Source organism: Chiloscyllium plagiosum, unplaced genomic scaffold (assembly GCF_037043375.1).
Source record: "Chiloscyllium plagiosum isolate Xiang-an unplaced genomic scaffold, Cpla_swu_hap1 HiC_scaffold_19, whole genome shotgun sequence".
In the NCBI taxonomy this organism is placed as follows: domain Eukaryota; kingdom Metazoa; phylum Chordata; class Chondrichthyes; order Orectolobiformes; family Hemiscylliidae; genus Chiloscyllium; species Chiloscyllium plagiosum.
In genome coordinates, this window is record NW_028270157.1 from 61,614,657 (window position 1) to 61,636,217 (window position 21,561).

General features: G+C 39.4%; 1 protein-coding gene and 1 long non-coding RNA gene across 14 annotated transcripts in view; one reads left to right on the top strand and one right to left on the bottom strand.

The window, feature by feature from the left end:
- Positions 1-9,795: 9,795 nt before the first annotated feature.
- LOC122559504 (uncharacterized) lies at positions 9,796-11,245 on the bottom strand. The gene is made up of 2 exons (XR_006314439.2): positions 11,113-11,245; positions 9,796-10,217 (listed from the first exon to the last, which is right to left on the bottom strand). It is a non-coding gene; the product is annotated as an uncharacterized LOC122559504 (long non-coding RNA).
- Positions 10,075-21,561, top strand: part of yaf2 (YY1 associated factor 2) — a 200,862-nt gene continuing 189,375 nt past the window's right edge. For 8 of the 13 annotated variants that reach the window (XM_087997449.1, XM_087997454.1, XM_087997450.1 and 5 more), the window contains exons 1-2: positions 10,737-10,878; positions 11,144-11,269. In XM_087997449.1, the coding sequence (XP_087853575.1) occupies positions 10,778-10,878; positions 11,144-11,269 (227 nt within the window). In that variant the 5' untranslated portion in view covers positions 10,737-10,777. Of the gene's footprint in view, positions 10,456-10,546; positions 10,671-10,736; positions 10,879-11,143; positions 11,270-21,561 lie in introns of those variants that run through there. The other 5 variants (XM_087997451.1, XM_087997456.1, XM_087997460.1 and 2 more) reach the window with 2 other exon arrangements.

The window sequence follows — 21,561 nt, forward strand, 5'->3', positions numbered from 1 at the left end:
AACTTCAGACCACACTGAAGTAATGCACATTATGCTGCAATTTATTTTCTGTGATGAGAATTGCATTTAATTTCCAATGTATACCTTTTATAGTAATTTAATTACTTTTTTAAGCATGGTCACTGTTACAATCTAGAGAAGGTTACTTTAGTTGAGTGAATTATTAATGCTTCCCTTCATTGCTCAGATAATTTAATATAGAATTTGGGATGTCATTTTATTGTTGGTAAGGACAGTTTGAGTACTGTGTGCAGTTTGGGTCGCCCCACTATAGGAACGATATTATTGGAAAGGGTGCATAAATATTTACACTGATGTTATTGATATTGGAGAGTTTTTGATTTATAAGGAGAAGCTAGATAGGCTGGGACGTAGGAGGTTGAGGGTGACCTGAGAGGTTTATAAAATCAGAAGGTCATAATTTTAAGGAGTGAGGAGAAAAATTGTAAAAGGACCTGAGGGGCAACTTTTTCATACAGAGGGTAGTTTGTATGTGGAATGAGGTGCCAGAGGTGTGGTAGATAGATGTATAGTTACAACATTTATATATAAAAAAAAAATTTGAAGAGATATATGACTTGGAAATGTTTAGAAGGCAATGAGCTAAATGCAGGCAAATAGGTCTAGTTTGTTTTGGAAAACTTGGTCGGTATGCACAAAAGCTGGACAGAAGGATCTGTTTACATGCTAAATGACTCTGACTCTACTTGTCTTGTTCTTTCTATGGCTTTATCTGTATGTCCAAACAATTTCAAGAGCTTTGTAATTGAACACAATAGGTCTGTCTCTGTTCAGTCATATTTTTCAGTATCTTTGCATTAAGTTTCTTCTGTTTTTCTCTTGAAGCAGTCTCACACTCGCCATATTAAACTGCCACATGTCTGTCCAAGGTTTTCCTGAAGGTTTTTGGAATCCTCTTAGGAACAGATTCAGAGGTAGGAGTTGGTCTTTTATCTAATATGCATATGAGGGTTCTGTTTATATCTGTTGCCAAATTCGTAATCTCTTGAGTGCCGATCAATCTGGGGATTCAGAATGTAGGATGTGCAAGGAAAGATATCATACTCCATCTGACTCCAATGTATTAACTTTAATTTCAACTGGACATGCTTTACATAATTTATTTGTTTCTGGTGAGCTCCGAATAAAGGAAAGGCACTTGGTCAAAAAATAGTGATGCTGTAAAGGAATGGACTTAATAATCATGATTGTGGGAAATTATTTCAAGACTGGTAGTACATAATGGTCTTCTGAAGTTGCAATGACTGGATGATTCTGGTATCATTTGTAATGACAGCCCTCCAGCATTGCCCAAGTGGCTATTCTTTAACTAAAAACCTGGATATCAAATGTTGGCAGGCAGTGGGGAATACTGTTTCAATCCCTTCACTAAGTGTCCATACATGCAGTTCAATCGAAAAGCTTTTGTTCTAATATTGAGTAATATAACTGGAGGGTGAACATCAATAACTCATTGCCTGTTAGATTGTAATTCTATTCTAGTGTTTTGCAATCAACCCAGTTGGGTTTTTTGGATCTTGTTCTTTTTCTTTTAACTTTGCAATCATTACTTAGTTCTTATAGAGTCATAGAGACATATGGCACGGAAACAGTCCCTTTGGTCCAACTCATCCAGTCCCACCTGCCAGCAGCTGGCCCATATCCATAAGATAGGTCTGTGGACTTCCCAAATTTTCAACTTTTGAAATGTGTTAAAGCAAAGAAGTGCAGATGCTGAAGATCTGAAACAAAATTAGAAGTTGCTAGAGAAACTCAGCAAGTCTGGCAGCATCTATAGAGAGTTAATGTTTTGAGTCTCGTGACTCTCTTCTCGAAGAAGAGTGAAGAGTTGCACTACAAAACGCCCATTCACCATTATCCCTGCAGTCACTGACTCTCATTGGCTCTAGGCTAGGTAATTCTTCTTTAACGAACAAAAATATAAACCCCTCTGGGGTCTCTCACCTCCCTATCTTTGATCTGCAAAAGCCTTCCAAAATTTCTGCGCTGCAATTTTAGCCTACATGTCCCACATTTTTGTCACTCTACCATTGGTAGCTGGACTTTCAGCTGACAACGTCCTACATTTGGCAATTCCGCATTTAAACTGCACTGCCATTTTTTTCAATGGATGAGCCTTAAAACATACTATTTCAATCAAGCTTTTGGTCTTAGATACTAAAATTGCCATGCACAGTTCAGTGTTTTATTTGGTTATGCTCCTATGAAACATCTTGGGATATTTCGCGACTTTAAAAAAAAAAGGAAGTTATTTGAGTAAGTAGACTTCAAGTCTTAAATTACCAGGAGTGATTACACACATTGAGGTTGTATTCCTGAAATTTAGACAGTGGAAGAAGGATTCCATTGAAGTTTTGAAGATATTAAGGGAAGCTGATCGGGGAAATATAAATGATGACTCTAGTTAGTGGAAATAGGGAAAAGCTATTGCTGCTGATTGGAAAACCTGGGAAAAGAGAGCATAGTCTAAAAGTTACACTATTAGTTGAGGAACACTTCTCTCCACACTGTAGTAGAGATTTGAAATTGTCTTCTGCAAATAATAGTTGATGCTCGGTCAGGAGTGAGTTCTGATTGCCGGAAAAGATCTGAAATAAATTTTCTGGGTTCTTCTTTTGCCTCATCAAGGTGATTTAATTGGCTGTGGGTTGATAAGGAGCAGTTGGTGGGGAGGGTCTCTGTTTGTGTTCCAGGTGTCATACATGGGGTAAGCTTGCTGGAACAGCAGGTCTTTTCCTGCCAGTCATTTTTACCTGTTTGTCATGTGCTTGTATCGTCTAGGTCTATTGAAAGTTGCATTTGGCATGTAAAAGTCATGATTGTTTTGTGTAACATTAATACTCAATGTGTTATAAAACTGTCTTCTCTAACTTGCTCCAAACAGTGGTAAATCAAGAAACAATGACACACAAAAAATCTTCAAATCATATATGATAAGCAAAACCATTATTGTAAAGTACTGGCAAATTCCCACTAACACCTTATTTAATACACATGATGCAAAGTAATAGAAATGGTGGAAATCTGAAATAAAATCAGAAGATTGGAAGTACTCATCCAATCAGACAGTCCTTGTGCAGAGAGCCAGGTTGGATTATGTTTCATATCTTAGGAGCATAGATTTATGCATTCTTAATTGCTAACTTGCAGGATATTCTGCCAAACCTCTCTTCTTTCATCTCATTTCCTGCACCTACCAGTAGAATCTTTGGCTGTCATTTATATTGAATATTATTATTGTTATTGAATATATATTAATATTCACCTATTCCCTTGCCTTTTATTACTGAAGTATTTCTATACTTTCCATTATCCCAATTGAATCAGCATCTCTACAGTCTTCAGTTATCTGTAACTATATGAAAAGGTAGATGTGTATTTAACAAGATACAGCTGTAACATAAATGTGTCCAAAATTTCAATAGTTCATTGTGTAAGTACACTGTATAATGGAAAATGAATTGGTCTCAGCTAGTGGAGTGGTAGAAGTGGTGGTAGAACTTTTGTGGCTCTTCTGAACAATTCAAAATGTTATCAGGAATTTCACATCCAGATGTTTTCTATTCAACCTTTTCAGAGGTTATTATTTACATCTGAAGCATGTGGAATTTGAACCTGGGCCTCTGGCTCAGAGGTAGGAACGTTACGAAAATGCCACAAGAGCTCTTCCCAAGTTCCACTTCTCATGACTGTCTCGCATCATTGGCTAATAATGTCTATATATGGAACTCGACTAAAGACATTAATCAGCCTTGTCTGTCATATCCTTCATGGTCAAATGGTGCACCACAGCTCAATGGATCCTCCCAAGACATGTCACAGAATTATAATCGGCCAAAATTAATACCTTGATTAAAGGTGGGGGGGGATATCAGGATAAATCTTTCATCACTTCTTTTTATCCTTCTCCAACCTCATCCTTCTCCTCAACTTAAATAACATCTAAGCTGTAAAGGTACAGTTAGAATATGCTGTGCAGGAGATACAGATGCGACAATCGAGCAGTCGTCCCTTTAAAATTGTGCAAGCATGGCAGTCTCAAAAGGACCATGCAGTTCAAGAAATTAGTCGTCCATATTGAAGTGAAATTAAAAGTTACATTGCTCCTGACTGTAACCTCTTTTGTGTTTGCCTTGGAATAAATTCTTCCTACAAGTCATTACGAGGCACTTGTAAATTTTCAATGGTCAAACTCCAAATTCTCTTACTTTTCTGCTCAATCTACCTTTGATGCTTTCACCTATTCTTTCATTCTTGTTGTCCTGGAATGGCTGCGATCTCTGTGCCACCAAGTCTAAGGATTGTAGAATGTTTATGCTGTATTAATATTGCTGAGATTACTTGTTTAATCTTGCAGCAGTCTGCCAAAACCACTAAACCTGGAATACAAATAGAGCCTCCTATTTGATAGGCCGAATGGCTTACTTCTACTCCTTTTATCTTATGATTTCTCTTCTGCACCTCAAATCATCTCTTTAAACACACTTGCCATTCCCTTCCACCTCCAGTCATCACGAATCCCATTCTCTTGCCATTGACTAGAGGCTGACTCAAGCTGTTCGTAACTTTTTCCAATCCTGTATCCTCTCTGTCATCAAGGTTTCCAGTATTTTTGGTCATTTGCAGCTGAAACCCTTAGCCACACCATTATCACCACTCATCTTGATAATTCTAATTCTCCTTGTGGATAATCTCCCACGTGAACTAAAGGTCATTCCAAAACTCACTCACTTGTGTTCCCTGATTATTTTCTGCACTCACTAACATGCCATGGCTTTTGGCCTGGAAACATCTTAAGTTCAAAATTCTCCTCTTTTTGTTTTGAAATCTCTCTGTAGCTTAATCTCTTTCTATCTGTAACCCCACATCCCTCAGATTTTTGCATTTCACCAGTTCTGGTCACTTGCACATCCTTGATTTACATCACTCACCAGTTTGTAGCCATGCTTCCACTCTTATAACTTCAGCTTTGGAATTTCCCCTAGATTCCTCTCCATTAAGATGCTCCTTTAAAACCTATCGCCTTGGCCAAAATTTGGTTATTTGAACTCTTATGATTTGGTGTCATATTTTGTTTGACACTTCTGTGAAGTGCATTGGAATGACTCACTATGTTAAAGGAGCCTTACATGCACAAGTTTTTGTAGTTTGTAGCCTATTTACTGTATCAATAAGATTTAAGTGCAAGCCATACTATCCCTCAGGCTGTTTGTTTATTTACTAAAATGGGAACTGATCAACTAACTCTACACTCCCATCCAATTCAGTATGTGTTGATTTTCTTTCTAAAAAAAAACACAACTTTGAAAATATGATTAAGCAACCAAAGCGCTTTCTCGGACAAATTTCCAAAAAAACCAAGTCAAGAGCTTTCTCACATTTAAGTCCAAAATAGCTGGTCCCTTATCCTAAGACAGTGCAGCTTATTTCTAGAATTTTTAAGTAGGGGAAACTGTATTTTAACATCTTTTTGAGAAAGCTGTCTCAATCTTATCTGTTTCAACATGATTGCTCCTGACTCTTCTAAATATCCTACTCTTCTGTATAAGCCTACTCTTCTGAATCTTTCCTTCCAGGACAAAGCTCATCCCAGGAAATGTTGTAATTGTACCTGCCTCCATCACTTCCTCTGGCAATTCGTTCCATACGCGCACCACCACCTGAGTGAAAAAGTTGCCCCTCAAATTCCTTTTAAATCTTTCACCTCGCACCTTAAACCTATGCCCTCTAGTTTTACACTCCCCTACCCTAGGTAGATCTTGGCTATTCACCCCCATGCCTCTCATGATTTTATAAACTTCTATAAGGTCACCCTTCAGCCTCCCACGATTCAGGGAAAAAAGCCCCATCCTATTCAGCCTCTCCCTTTAGCTCAACCTTCCAATCCTGGCAATCCTTTGTAAATATTTTCTCAACCCTTTCAAGTTGAACAACATTTTCCTAACAGCAGGGACACCACAATTCAATGCAGTGTTCTAAAAGTGGCTTCACCAATGTCCTGTACAGCCACAACATGACGTCCCAACTCCTGTACTCAATGCACTGATTAATGTGCCAAATGCCTTGTTTACCACCCTGTCCACCTGGGACTCCACTTGCAAGGAATCGCGCACTTGCACTCCTAAGTCTCTTTGGGAATACTCCCCAGAGCCTTAACGTTAACTGTGCCAGTCCAGCCCCTGATTTACCTTCCCAAAATGCAGTACATCTTGGCAAAAAGGGTTGAGGACAATCCAATCTCCCATTAAATTCAATCTTCCACTTGTCAGTCCATTGGCCTATCTTATATCAATTTTGTATCCAATTGGCTAGCTCCCCCTGGATTCCATGTGATCTAACCTTGCACATCAATCTACCATGCAGCAACTTGTCAAACACTGATTTTCTCTAATCAGTCATTGTTCTTTCTAAATGCATGTAAATCCTGTCCCTTAGAATCCCTTCCAACAACTTGAGGTGTTATGCTGGCACACTGGTTAGCACTGCTGCCTCATAGTGCCAGGGACCTAGGTTTGATTCCAGCCTTGAGTAACTGGTCTGTGTGGAGTTTGTACATTGTTCCTGTGTCTGTATGGGTTTCCTCCCACAGTCCAAAGATGTGCAGGTTAGATGGATTGGCCATGCTAAATTGCCCAGAGATGTGCAGACTAGGTGGGTGAGCCGTGGGAAATGCAGGGTTATAGGGATGGGGTGGGTCTGGGTGTGATGCCCTGCAGGTCAGTGTGGATTCAATGGGCAGAACGGCCTGCTTCCACACTGTGCAGAGATTCTATGAACTTACCCACCTCTGACATCAGATCAGGCTCACCGATCGAAGTTCCCAGGCTTTTCCTTACCACTTTTCTTAAATAGTGGCACCACTTTAGCCAGTGTCCAATCTTCTGGCACCTCGCCTGTGGCTATCGATGATACAAATATCTCAACAAGGGGCCAAGCAATCTCTTCCCTAGTGTCCCACAAAGTTCTGGGATACACCTGATTAGGTCCTGGGGATTTATCCTTCTTTTGTCATTTTAAGATGTCCAGCATCTCTTCTGTAACGTGGAGACGTTGAGACATTTATTTCCCCACATTCTTGAGCTTCTGTGTCTTTCTCCACAGTAAATACTGATGCAAAATACTCATTTAGTATCTCACCCATCTCCTGTGATTCCATACATTGCCTGTTGATCTTTAAGGAGTCCAATTCTCTCCCTAGTTACTGTTTTGCTCTTAATATATTTGTAGAATCTCTTAGGTTGGGGATATAGTGTTAAGGACAATCCAATCTCCCATCCCCTTTTTTGCATTCCTGATTTCCCTCGTCCTCCAGGATTCACTTGATTTCAGCTGCCTATACCTGACATATGCCTCCCTTTTTTTTGACCAGAGCCTTAACTTCTCTACTCATCCAGCATTCCCTTCATCTACCAGCATTGACCTTGGCACCAACAGGGACATACTGTCTCTGATCTCTCATTGTCTCATTTCTGAAGGCTTCCAACTTTCTAACCATCCCTTTCCCTGCGAATAACCTCTCCCAATCAACTTTTGAAAGTTTCTGCCTAACACGGTCAAAATTGACCTTACCCCAGTTTAGGGCTTTAACTTTTAGATCGGGTCTATCCCTTTCCATCACTATTTTAAAAGTAATAGAATTATGATCACTTGGCTCTGCCTTATTTTCCAAAAGAAAGTCAAATTTTTCTCCTCCTGTAGTAGTTCTACATACTGAATAAGAAAATTTCCCTATATACACCTATCACATTCACCACCATCCAAGCCCTTGCCTGTATGTTAGACTCCGGTCAATGTTTGGAAAGTTAAAATCCCCTAGCGTTACAACTCTATTATTCTTACAAACATCTGAAATCTCCTTACATATTTGCTTCTCAATTTCTTACTGACTATTGAAGGGCCTTTGGTACAATCCCAATAAAGTGACTATCGCTTTCTTACTTCAGTTCCACCCATATAACTTCACTGGACGTTCTCCCAGGAATTTCCTTCCTAAGTACAGCTGTGCTATGCTATTCTTAACCAAAAATGCCACTTCCCCATCTCTCTCGCCCCCTGCCTCTTTCTATCCTTCCTCTCGCATCTCTACCCTGGAACATTAAACTGCCAGTCTTGCCTGTCCCTGAGCCATGTTTCAGTAAGACTATGATATGCCAGTTTCTTGTTCCCAACCATGTCCTGAGTTCATCTACCTTACCTGTCTGGCTTCTTGCATTGAAATAAATGCAACTTAATTTAGTTGGTTGACCTTGTTCACTGCCATGCTCTTGCCTGCCTTGATTATTTAACTTGTTGTTCTTCTCTGTATCAGCCTGAGATTTGGCTCTTTTCTCATACTCTCTTTGGGTCCCCTTCCAATTCAGGTGCAACCCATCCTTCTTATACAAGTCACTTCTACCCCAGAAGAGATCCCAATGATACAAAAATGTGAATCCCTGCCCCCTACAAAGCTCCTCATCCAAGCATTCATCTGCCCTATTCTCCTATTCCTACTCTCACTGACACACGTCACCATAAGTAATTTCCTCGAGGTCTTATTTTTTTCAACCTCCTGCCTAATTCTCTATATTTCTAAATTTTGTATTCTCTCTGCAGAACCTCATACCTTCCCTACCTATCTTGTTGGTACCAACATGTACAACAACCTTCTGGTCACTCTCCCCTTTCAGGATATTCTGCACCCGCTCCAATACATCTTTGACTCTGGCAACAGGGAGGCAACACACCATTCTGATGTCTCACTGTCAGCCGCAGAAATGTATGTCTGCGCCCCTGACTAAAAAGTCCCCAACACAATTGATCGCTCATAACCTGATGCACCTCTCTTTTTATAGTAGAGACAGCCACAGTACCAGAAACCCGGCTGTCAGTGCTTCAGTATCCAAAACAGCACACTTGTTTGAGACGGGGATAATCATAGGAGACTCCCGTGCTACCTGCCTACCTCTCATAGCAGTAATCCATCTACCTGTCTGTATCTGCAGTTTTTCTACCTTGCTGAAACTGATCCATGTGATCTGATAGGATTTGCAATTTTCTAATTTTGTATGGTTTTCTAATTTTGTATGGTTATCAAAATTGATACATTTATTTTTGGTCTTTGACTATAAATTATAGCACAGATCCTTGCAGCACCCTATTAATAACTGCTTGATAAGCCAAAAATGACCTTTACACTCTGACTTTTCTCCATCTGTTGACCAATTCTCTATCCATGTTAATACCTTCTGGTCCCACTTGGCACTTTCTCAATGCTATTACAAACATCCAAATACAATTTGGTCACTGTTTTCCCCTCGGCTCCCCTGCTATTTGCAGCCTCAAAAATCTCAACAGATGTATCAAAAAGGATTTTCGCTTCATTGAAACACGTTGATATTCTAAGTGCCGTGTTGTCACTTTCTTCATGATGGTTCCATGTATGATAGAGCACACACAAGAAACCAACCGAGCAGTATGCTTGCTCTTGTAACGATGATCAGGAATTTTTTTTATCGCTCTTTTGAGTCTTCGCCAGGGTTACAGATGTTAGTCATGTACTTGTGAAAATCATCCTGGCTGAGGTGACCTACCACAGGTCACAGTAAATGAGCAAAAACACGGGATTCATCCGCTGCAAGCAAACTTCAAGCTGAAGTACCCAGACGCTTTGTTGTATCTTCCTAATATTGGAGAAAGACTGAAATAACAAGCCGAAGCCACGTGCGTCTGCAGAAACCAAAGGGCATGACCTTAATCTGTGGTATTCGAATATAATGACCAATAGACTTACTTGCAAACAGTACAGTTCTATGTTTATTCTACCGCATTTTTAAATGGTTACAAATCACTCGATTTGCGACAACGTGATTGGGTTGTTGGAATCCACAGTGTTATTCATGCGCCGTGACTCACGCGTCATGGTTAGAAAAAAAAATGACCTATTTCACTCAGAAGTAAATCAAACTTCAGACTTTGCCAACCTTTTACATGAAAGCTGCTAAACATTAGCGCCGCGTATGTGCCCCCATCTCCCACTCCGCGCTGACAGCTTTATCCCCAGGCACAGTAAGCAATTTTGAGAATTCAGCACAAACTCCCGCGTCCACCACATTCATTCATCGCTGCCCTCGGATGTCCTGTAGTCAGGCCGCTGATGTCATTTAATTTCATCATGCACGGGCTGGGAGAGGGGGTGGGGACAGCATCAGAGCTTCCTCCTTGGGAAAAGAGAAAAGTAATTGCGAACAGAGTCAGCAAGGCATCGAACCGATGAGAGCAAAGATTTGTTTTTGTTGTTGTGCATTCTCATTCTCCCCCCCCCCCGTTGTGGAAACCATTGGCACTGCTGGAGTGCGAGCGAACACCAGGTCCATTGCAAACCTACCGCCTTGTGCTCCGTGCGTCTGTTTCATAAAAATCCTGGCGAGCTGGTTGGCCCCCGGCACGCCACGTGAGGCGAGTCACAGGCCAGCTGGGGGTGGTTGGGGGTAGGGGGGTGGGTGAGGAGGAGGAGGGGGGTTGCGGGGGGGTGTTGGAGGAGGGAGGGGGGAAATCCAGGCGCTAGTAGAGGAGCCCTGAGCCATTCAGGCCGGTTTCAAATAATAATAACACAATAATAAATAAAAAGAGAGGATTTAAGCCGCTATGGGAGACAAGAAGAGTCCCACCAGGTAGAGTACTTTCAGACCTTCCGCTCCCCTCACCGCCCCCGAGGGAGGGAGGGGTGAAGTGGGATACCCTCCCCTCTCTTTCTTTAAATGTTTTTAAGTGTGTGTATATGTGTGTGTCTGGAAGATGGCCCGGCCGCAGAATGGGAGCGGGAGTTCGGGAAGCGAAATGTTGCGGAGCTCGATACAATGTAGCAGCCATGGCGGACGGGTTTGTTACAGTGGAGTCAGTGCGTGCGTGCGTGGGAAATTGACACGGGGAGCTGCAGTTTCGCTCAAAGGATCTGGCTGTTTTTTCTTTTGATCGACACCGATTGCCAGGAAGGTCTTTAGGGGAGGAGGAAAGACCGAGAGAAAGCGAGGGATGGGAAAGCAATGAGAGAAAAAAAGAAGAGCAAATTAGTTGCCAAATAAGCCGGGTGTACCTATGTATTTTTTTTATCACCTCTTTCCGTTCCTTTTGTTGTCCAAAACAGACCCAAAAGGCAGCCCAAACCTTCCACGGACGAGGGATACTGGGACTGTAGCGTTTGTACGTTCAAGAACAGCGCAGAGGCTTTCAAATGCAGTATGTGTGATGTCAGGAAGGGCACATCAACACGGTGAGTATCTCTACTTCCTTTTTTAAAAAATAATTAACCTCTTCCCTAGTCTATCTATCTACTGTAATAAATTTAATGTTGCACAAGCTGAAATAGAATCGGAGGAATGGGGGTCGTTGCGATCTATATTTCTGCAATCCTGGACACATTTGTCATTTCATCCTCTTACTGTTTCCAAGTAATTTGGCTACAGTATCAATGTTGAAGATCGAAAGCCCCACAGTCAGATCTATGAATGAAATTGAATTTTCAGTGCTGCTTAAGGGATGCTCTTAGATCATTGCTGCTTGGTTACATTTCTGGCTTTCAAAAACTGGTAGTTGAACAAACAAAAAGACTATGCCTCTGAATATAATTATTTCAAAAGCTTCAAGGATTCAAGCTAGTGAAATAATATCTGATTATGTTTCAAAAGCTGTGTTGTTTGCTATTTTAAAAATGCAATACTCATAGATTCAGACCAATAAATTTGTCTTAAATTGACCAGGGGGAAAAAAGTGTATTCTGTTGCCTAATTTTTATTTTTCCTGCCAAGGCTCTTCAGTTCATGCACTCTTCATTTAGCCTGGAGGCAATTGAACATGTTCTTTGCAGTAGTTGCAATTGTAATAGGGTGTAATGGAATTGGGTTACATATTTATATGTGGTTATTTTCATAAAACAGGGTATCCTTTACCAAATATGTATTGGTTGGAGTAGAAATTTTCTCCCTTCAATTTAATGGTAATAAAATGCTACTTTATAAGTAGATGATTCATTGAAATATATTGTTGAGCAAGACTGTGTCAAGTAATCAGAAATTTGCATTAGTTTGAGCCATGAAGAGGGGCTTTCCACTAGGACTTGTCCTTAGTCGGAAGTAATAATGAAGATTTAGATTAACTTGAATATTCTTACTACTTTTTTCTTCACAGATGAAGCAAGTGGGAGGGCAACCTTCCGAGGAAATTGAATCATTATCTTAGGCATAGTCATTAACTTTGGATGCTTCAGTGCTCATGTCATTTCAGCTTTGTGTTTATCAGTTTCCTTGCACCATTTGGTTCAGTAACTGCATGCCATTTCTCCCGCTGATGGTATCAGTATTTGAATGTTTTAAATAAATAGCCAAAGACCACAGGAAGACATGTATTGTTTCTAAAACTACTACAAATGAATAACTAGACACCCTTTTGTAATTTTATTTTGTTGAATGGAAATTCAAATTTAATTGCAAATGAAATCACATTTATGACTTCACTTTGATTATTGCTTTTTTTTTTGCAGAAGTAGCCCATAATTTAATCTCAAGAATTTGAACACTTTTTTGCGGTGATCACTTGATCATCAGTTGCCAGATGTAAAGGATGTGTTTGTCTTGTTCACAATTATGACATGCCTGTCCATCATATAGCACCTCTTCACCTAGTTGAGGCAAATAATTGGAGACAATTTGATTGTAGTGGTGCTATTTGACTTAGGTTGCATCCTACACCCTCACCATTTTCTCTCCATGTATCTTAAAACAAACACTAAGAACATTGAAGAAACTCCAGTTTCACAGCATCTGTGGAGAGAGAGAAATGGTTAATGTCTCAAGTCTGGTATGACTCTTCAGAAATTATCTTGAAAGAGCTGATTCATTGTTGGTTCGTATTTTTTTTTGTCTTCTGGCACCTTTCCCCAGTGACACTTATTCACATATGAGCCTTAATGCTGCGTTTCAGCAGTCTTTTTGCCTACTTCATAGTAAGTCCAATTTTGTCTGCATACACATCAACACAGACAAACTACGGCAAACTTTCCTGATACTGAACAAGAGTCTTGGCTGATAGCTTCCCAAACAATTCCCAATTCAGCAAAAGCAATTGCAGCATTTCGACTAACCCTGTGTAGACCTTCCTGGTCTCTGCATCTCAACTATTCATTAATCAACTTGGAGTTGACAGGGAAATTGGAAGCTATGTTCTTGACATGTCCAGAATAAAAGTATAATCTTTCCACATAAAGAAGTTTCAAGGGTTACCATTCCAAAATTAGAGCTAGATCATTTGTGAATGCAGTTGACAAGTATTTTTTTTCATATAAAGGGTAGTGGAAAACCTGAGCTCAAAAGGCATTAATTGATGGACCGAATGAAATTTAAGACCATGTGATTTAAAAATTTGTTCAGTAAGATAGAATGAGGATGATGTTGAATCTGAAAACGGCAAGTTAATTAGAAAAACAGACAACAGCAAGCCAGAGAATGAAGTAACTCTGAAGAATTAGACTGCATTTATTTATTTCAATGCAAGGGGTCTTACAGATAAGACCGATGAACTCAGGGCATGTTTGGGAACATGGGATTGGGATGTCATAGCTATGACAGAAATTTGACTGAGGGTTGGACAGAACTGACAGTTCAATGTTCCGGATTTCAAACACTATGGGAAAGATAGAAAGAGAGGCAAAAGAGGAAAGGGAGTGGCATTTTTGATTAAGGAAAGCATTACTGGTGTAATGAGAGAAGATATTTCTCAAAAAATCATTGAAATTAGAAATAAAAAAAAACAAATGGACACCTCAATGAATTGTACTATACACCCCCAATAGTCAGGGAAATTGAGGAGCAAATATGTAGAGAGTTCTCAGATAGATATATGTAAGAATTATAAGGTTGTAACAGTAGGTGATTTTAATTTTCCAAACATTGACTGGGACTACTATAGTGTTAAACGTGTGGATGGTGAGGAACTTGTTAAATATGATCAAGAAAAATTTCTTTATCAATATGTACACGTTCCTATTAGAGATGGGGAGGCGATTGCCTAGTGGCGTTATCTCTGATCTGTTAATCCAGAGAGCCAGGCCATGTTCTGGGGACCCAGGTTCGAATCCTGCCACAACAAATATTGGAATTTGAATGTAACAAAAATCTGCAATTAGGAGTTGAATGATGACCATGAATCCACTGTCACTTGTTGGAAAAACCCATCTGGTTCACTAATGTCCTTCAGGTAAGGAAACTGCCATCGTAACCTCGTCTGGCCTACATGTGACTCCAGAACCATAGTAATGTGGTTGACACACAACTGCCATCTGGGCAGTTAGGGATGAGAGTAAATGTTGGCCTAGACAGCGAGGCCCTCATTCCATGAATGAATAACCAAAAGACTTACCGTTCTCTTAGGCAATAAGACCAATCAAGTGACTGAAGTGATAGCAGGGGAGCATTTTGGGTTTGGTGATCATAATTCTATCTATTTTAAAATAGTTATATAAAAGGATAAGCCTTCTATAAACATTTGTTTTAATTGGAGTAAGGCCTGTGACCAGTGGAGTGCCACAAGGATCGATGCTGGGTCCACTATTTTTCATCTTTTATATAAATGATTTGGATGTGAGCACAAAAGGTACAGTTCGTAAGTTTGCTGATGACACCAAAATTGGAGATGTAGTGGACAGCGAAGACAGTTGTCTCAGATTACAACGCGATCTTGATCAGATGAGCCAATGGGCTGAGAAATGGCAGATGGAGTTTAATTTAGATAAATAGGAGGTGCTGCATTTTGGGAAAGCAAATCTTAGCTGGACTTACACACTTAATGGTAAGGTCCTCGGGAGTGTTGCTGAACAAAGAGACCTTGGAGTGCAGGTTCATAGCTCCTTGAAAGTGGAGTTGCAGGTAGATAGGATAATGAAGAAGGCATTTGGTATGCTTTCCTTTATGGGTCAGAGTATTGAGTACAGGAGTTGGGAGGTCATGTTGCAGCTGTACAGGACATTGATTAGGTCACAGTTGGAATATTGTGTGCAGATCTGGTCGTCTTCCTATCAGAAGGATTTTGTGAAACTTGACAGAGTTAAGAAAAGATTTATAAGGATGTTGCCAGGTTGGAGGGTTTGAGCTATAGGGAGAGGTTGAATAGGCTAGGGCTGTTTTCCCTGGAACATTGGAGACTGAGGGGTGACCTTATAGAGGTTTATAAAATCATGAGGGGCATGAATAGAATAAATAGGCAAGGCCTTTCCCTGGCGTCAGGGAGTCCAGAACTAGAGGGCATTAGGATGAGAGGGGAAAGATATAAAAGAGATCTAAGGGGCAACTTTTTCATGCAGAGGCTGATACGTGTTTGGAATGAGCTGCCAGAGGAAATGATGGAGGCTAGTACAATTGCAGCATTATAAGTCATCTGGGTATATGAATAGGAAGGGTTTGGAGGGATATGGGCCAGGTGCTGGCAGACGGGACTAGATTGGGTTGGTATATCTAGTCGGCATGGACGAGTTGGACTGAAGGGTCTGTTTCCGTGCTGTACATCTCTATGGCTCTGACTGTAAAGCAATGGAATGAGACAAGAACTTTCAAAGTTGATTGGAGTAGACGGTTTGCGATAATTAATAAGTGGGAGGCTTTAAGAGTGTGATAACAAGAATTCAGAATCATTATGTTCCTGTTAGACTGAAAGGTAAGGCTGGTAAGATTAGAGCACAATGTATGGAATCAAGATATTGAGGTTCTAGTCAAGAATAAAGAATTGTAAATTAGATAAAGAAAACTCTGTTCAAATGAATCTCTTGGACATAATAAAGAGTGTAGAAACATTCTTTAAGAGATGGATATTAGGAAGGGAAAGAAGGGGATATGAGAGAGTCGAGATTGGCATAAAATGTTAAGGATAATCAGAGATTCTGCATGTACATTAAGAGCAAGAGAGCAACTAGAGAGAAAGTAAGGGCCCCTTAAAGATTAATAAGGTCATCATTGTGTTGAATTCTGGAGATAGGAGAGATTTAGATTAATATTTTGCATCAATTCTTAGTGTGGAGAAAGAAATGAAGGCGAGAACTCAAGGAAATAAATACTGATATTTTGAAAACAGTTCACATGACCTAAGAGGAATTGGTGGTGGTCTTAAAAAATCTGAAGGTGGGTACTTTTTCCAGGACATGATCTAGTGTATGCTAAGATGTAGTGGGAAGTTAGGGAGGCAATTGCAGGCTACTTGCAGAAATATTTGTGTTATCTGTAACTACAGGTGAGGTGCTGGAGAGTCACTAATCTTGTGCCTTTGTTTAAGAAGGGATGTAAGGAGAAGATTAGGAACTATAGATCTGTGAGTCTGACTTCAGTGGTGGGTAAGTTTTTTTTTGGAAGTGATTCTGCAAGACAAGATTTTTATGCATTTGGGGAGGCAAGGAATGATGAGGGTTAGCCAGCATGGTTTTGTGCAAGGGAAATCATGCCTCTCGAACTTGATTGAGTTTTTTGAGGAAGTAATCAAGAAGATTGAGTGCAGAGCGGTAGACATTGTTTACTTGGACTTTAACAAAGCCTCTGCTGAGGTTCTGCATGGTTGACTAATTAGTAAGGTTAGATCACATAGGATTCAGGGTGAGCTTACCAATTGCATGCAAAACTGACCTAAAGGCAGGAGACAGTTTGGTGATGGAGGATTGTGTTTTTCAGACTGGAGATCTGTGACCAACGGGTCCATGGGGATTGGTGCTGGATCCACTTTTGTTTATCATTTATATAAATGATTTGTATGAGAATATAGGAGGCATAGTTAATAAGTTTGCAGATCATACCAGTGTGAGTGGTATGGTGGATGTTGAGGAAGATTAGCTAAGATTACAAAAGAGATCTTGATTAATTGGGTCAATGGGCTGTGAAGAGTTGCAGATGGAGTTTAATTTGGATAAATACAAAGTACTGAATTTTTGGGAAAACAAACAAGTATAGGACTTGTATAATTAAAAGTAGGGCCTTGGGCAATGTTATCAAATGGAGAGATCTAGGGGTTCACGTATACAATTCTTTGAAGTTTGCCTTATATATGGCTAGGTAGTTAAGAAGGTGTTTAGGATGCACAGGTAAGATGTGATCTAAGTGAATGGCAGAACAGAGGGAAAGAATGAATGTCTGCCAATCTACCAACGTATCTGTATTTAGGCTGAAAGTCTACCTTGTGATTTTTGCTTTATTTTGGTAACTTGTACTTGTGTAGCATACTTGATTTTTCTTGACAGCTCGTTTTGAGGATGTCTTAATGGCAGAGTCAATGTTGAATTGAGGGTTTATCACTGAGATGCATGAAATACATTTTGATGTAAAACTTGATGTTGAGAAGAATTAGATTTTACTCTTCAGATGAGATGTTTGTTTGAATTAACACAGGAATAATGCCCTTTCTACTCCATTACTGATTTAAGGGACTTTTCAGTAATTTTATGTCTTGGAAATGGTGTTAAGCCAGTGCTATCAAGTTGGTCACCAACAAGAGACGTTGACTGTTCGTCCTTTTGTATTAAAATTAAAAGTATTCCCCACTCTCAGAAAAATAAATTGTGACAGTCTCATTCAGTCCTGAGCATAGAAAATGGAACCTGACACCTTTCGATGCTTTCAGATAGAAGTCAAAACTGAGGGAAATCAAACTCCGAGACCTAAGACTCTATCTCCTCTGCAACTGGATTCTCGACTTGCTGACCTGCAGATTGAAATCTGTAAGGATAGACAACAACACATACTCCACAATAATCCTCAACACCGGTGTCCCACAAATGTGTGTAATTACCCCATTTCTCTAATCCTCATATATCATGAAACAATAGAATCCTTACAATGCGGAAGGAGGCCATTCAACCCATCGAGTCCACACCACCCCTCTGAAGAGCATCCCACATAGACTCATCCTCCAACCATATCTCGTAACCTTTCATTTATCATGGCTAACCCACCTAGCTTACACATCCTTGAATACTATGGACAATTTTAGCATGGCCAATCCATGCTACACATCTTTGAACTATGGGAAGAAACCAGAGCACCTGGAAGGAACTCCCACAGACACAGGGAGAGCGTGCAAGCCCCACGCAGACAGTTGATCGAGGCCGGAATCAAACCCAGGTCCCTGGTACTGTGCGATAACAATGCTAACCACTGAGCCACCATGCCATCGCTGTGTAGCCAAATTCAGCTCTAACTCCGTTTACAAATTTGCGAGTGATACCGTAGTAGGTTGGATCTGAAACAGCGACAAGACAGAGTACAAAAAAAAAGGTAGAGTGTATAGTGGCATGGTATGAAGACAACATTCTCTCCCTCAATTCAGCAAACCGAAGGAGCTGGTCATTGACTTTAGGAGGTGGAGTGAAAGACACACCCCTGTCTGTATCAAAGGTGCTGAGGTGGAGGTGATTGAGAGCTTCAAGTTCCTTGGAGTAAATATCACCAACAATCTGTTTTGGTCCATCAATGTCAATGCTGCAGTCAAGAAAGCACACCAACGCCTCTACTTCCTCAGAATGGTCAGGAAATTTGGCATGTTCAGAATGACTCTATCAATTTTAATAGATGCACCACGGAAAGCATCTTATCTGATGTATCACAGCTTGGTCTGGTAATGGCTCTGCCTAAGACCGCAAGAAATTAGAGTTGTGAACACAGCACAGTCGATCACGAAAACCGGTCTTCCTTCCAATGATTCTGTCTCTACTTCTGCGGTTCTCAGGAAAGCAGCTAACATAATCAAAGACCCCTCTCACCCCTCTTGGAGTTGCTGATCCTGGCACTGGGTGCCAAAGTGAAAGTCTTCTACTCTAATTCTGACATCTCTGAACTTAGAGTGCAAAATAAGTAAATGATTGACTGTTGTCAGGAATTTGAATTGAGATTTAGTAGAGGACAAGTTATGACCTACAGGTTTTTCTTTATAATTTCCTCATCTAGCTCATTGTGATTCTGTTAGATTTTGCATGATGACGAGCTCTGAATTAAACTGTGGTAAATTTAATAATGTGTTCGGGATTAAATATGGTTTATTATGGTTGAGGCCAGTGTGTAAGTACATGAGAGTTACTGATGATGTCTGGCTGAATTGTTGAAATTTTAATGATTTCTCATAAATGTGGCGTTAGGACTTGAATGAAATGTGATATAAATTAGGTGGTATTGCAGTCTAAGGACAAATATACGTTAGCATCAGCACTGAAGTTGGAGATAAAATATTGAGGTTGCATTGCTGTGATGCCTTTTTAAAGATTAATTTTCAACAACTATTGGAAAGGAAAAATGCTCATAATTGTAAAAATATCAATAAATCCTTGTATTTTTCACAGTTTTGCTCCTGCTTAACAATATGATTTATTGCCTTTTTATCCTCAAAATATTAGAGCGATTTTAATTTTAGCTTCTGAGCTGTTTATTGTGAAGATCTAAAGTCACCATGAGCAGATTTTAATATACCATACCTAGATATATTATAGGTTGTATAACTGCAGCATGTCACTGTTGATCTGTTAATGTGTATTTTCAGTTAGGTACATTTTTTTTCAATGAATATTTATAAAATATTACAGATTTAAGCTGACATTTGATTTTTACCCAATGACTCTTGTTTAAAAGTAGACTTGTCAAATACAGTAATTAATAACAATAACTTTTAGCCATAAAGTTGTTGCTACTGATGCAATATCAGAAGATTTGAAACTTCAAAGGCAGTGACTTGCTTTTATAATAATTGTCTACATTATATCTTCACTGTGTTGGCGCCCCATTTGAATCTGAAGGATGAAGTGGGTTGAAGGTGGCAAGGCCAGCAAAGGAATTGTTGAGAGTTTTTTTTATAAGCTTGAGTATACTTGTGTTACAACATGAATCAGTGTGCCAATGTAAAAGCTAACAGGAGAAAAATCCTAAGACTGCTGCTTTGTTTATGTGCTGTTTAATTTTGCACTTCAAGTTTTAAAACTTCTTGCTGAATAAGCTGACAATTTGATTAAGTCTGTTTTATATAGTAATTGCTTCATTCTTATTGAAAAGTCTGTTTTAATACTTAATTCTTATGACATTAAACACTTTATTTTTACTGTCTGCAGTAATTACAGCTTTGACCTTAGATTGCACATATAGATAACTACTAAACCAATTTGAGCAGATGTGGCCAGAGGCTGTCTTTGTAAATACTACTTGGTTCTCTTTTAAAAGCCTGTGGTAAAATTTTGTATGTTTTTTTGTTTTCCATTTAATACATTAATTGAAGATCAGAAGCAAATTTTACCAGTTTTAAGAATTCCTCTGGAATAAACTCCATATTGTGATACTTAATTGCAATATAAAATCCTACCTATAAAGAAAGGAATAATTAGTAAATGGGGAATTGATTATTTTAGCTTTATTGCTTCAAGTGATACTTATTGGTTATAGCCCTGCCATACAGAGGATAGACAGAGGACTGGTCAAGTGATGAATGTGGGATTCTGGTGCATTTAAACATGGGGTGTGTGTGTGTGTGTGTGGATGGATTGTGTGTGATTATGTGTATGTTTTCTCTCAGCTGCTCTCTTTCTCATGGAGGTCGATGTTAAAATCCAGCTGACGATGACGAGGTATAAGTGTCTTTTTTCTGGCTATAACATCCAAAGTGAATAAAGATTATTTGAACCTGAACGTTTGTGGCAATGAGTTCATAGCACTATTGCAGTTCATTACAAATTAGCAGCTAAGATCAGTTAGAGAGACTTAAGTGATAGTTTATGTGGGGAATGAAAGCATTGTTTAAAACCAGGATGGTAAGATGAGAGAGTTAATTTGTATTTGTTGCTGAAGTTCATTATTTATATCCAAATAAGGAAAAAATGCATAATATACTTCTTTCTTCCAATGAACACATACAAGCTGGATCTATGAAACACATTTGAATATCTGAAATAAAGTTCTGTAGAAGGAAAATCTCTTCCATAAAATTGTTGAGCCTCCATTTCTGAACTGTTCAATCTTGTCCTTTTGTTTTCCAAGACAACAGACCTTTTTACTGCTCATGGGTCTAAATGCAGAAGTTGTTGACGAGATCATTTCTCTGTTAAAATTGCACTATATACATTGAAAATTTTAATCCTTATGTTAAAATGACTCCATTGTCTCTGTCTCCTCTCTATTTCTGTAGCATTTTCCAGTGTCACAACCCTCCAGAAACTTATTTCCCAGTTTTGGCCTCTTGTATATAACCTTTCATTGAATTAACTTCCCGAATGATTACTGTCCTTTTAAGTTGTTTCTTAAAACCTACCCTTTTGACAAAGTTTTTGGTCTCCTGTCATAAAACCCTCTTAAGTTTCTTGGTGTCAAATTTTATTTGACCGTGACCTTGTGGAATGTTGAACGCAAGTTATTGTTGATACCTGAATTGCATGTTGTCTGAAACGGTTCTATGGGGTTTTGTGATGGGCCAAATGGCTTTCTTTTTATTCCTTTTGCCTTTTATATTTGCTTTGAACATTACGTATTATTGCCATATTTGGAAGAATTTTCCTTATCGTAATAGAGC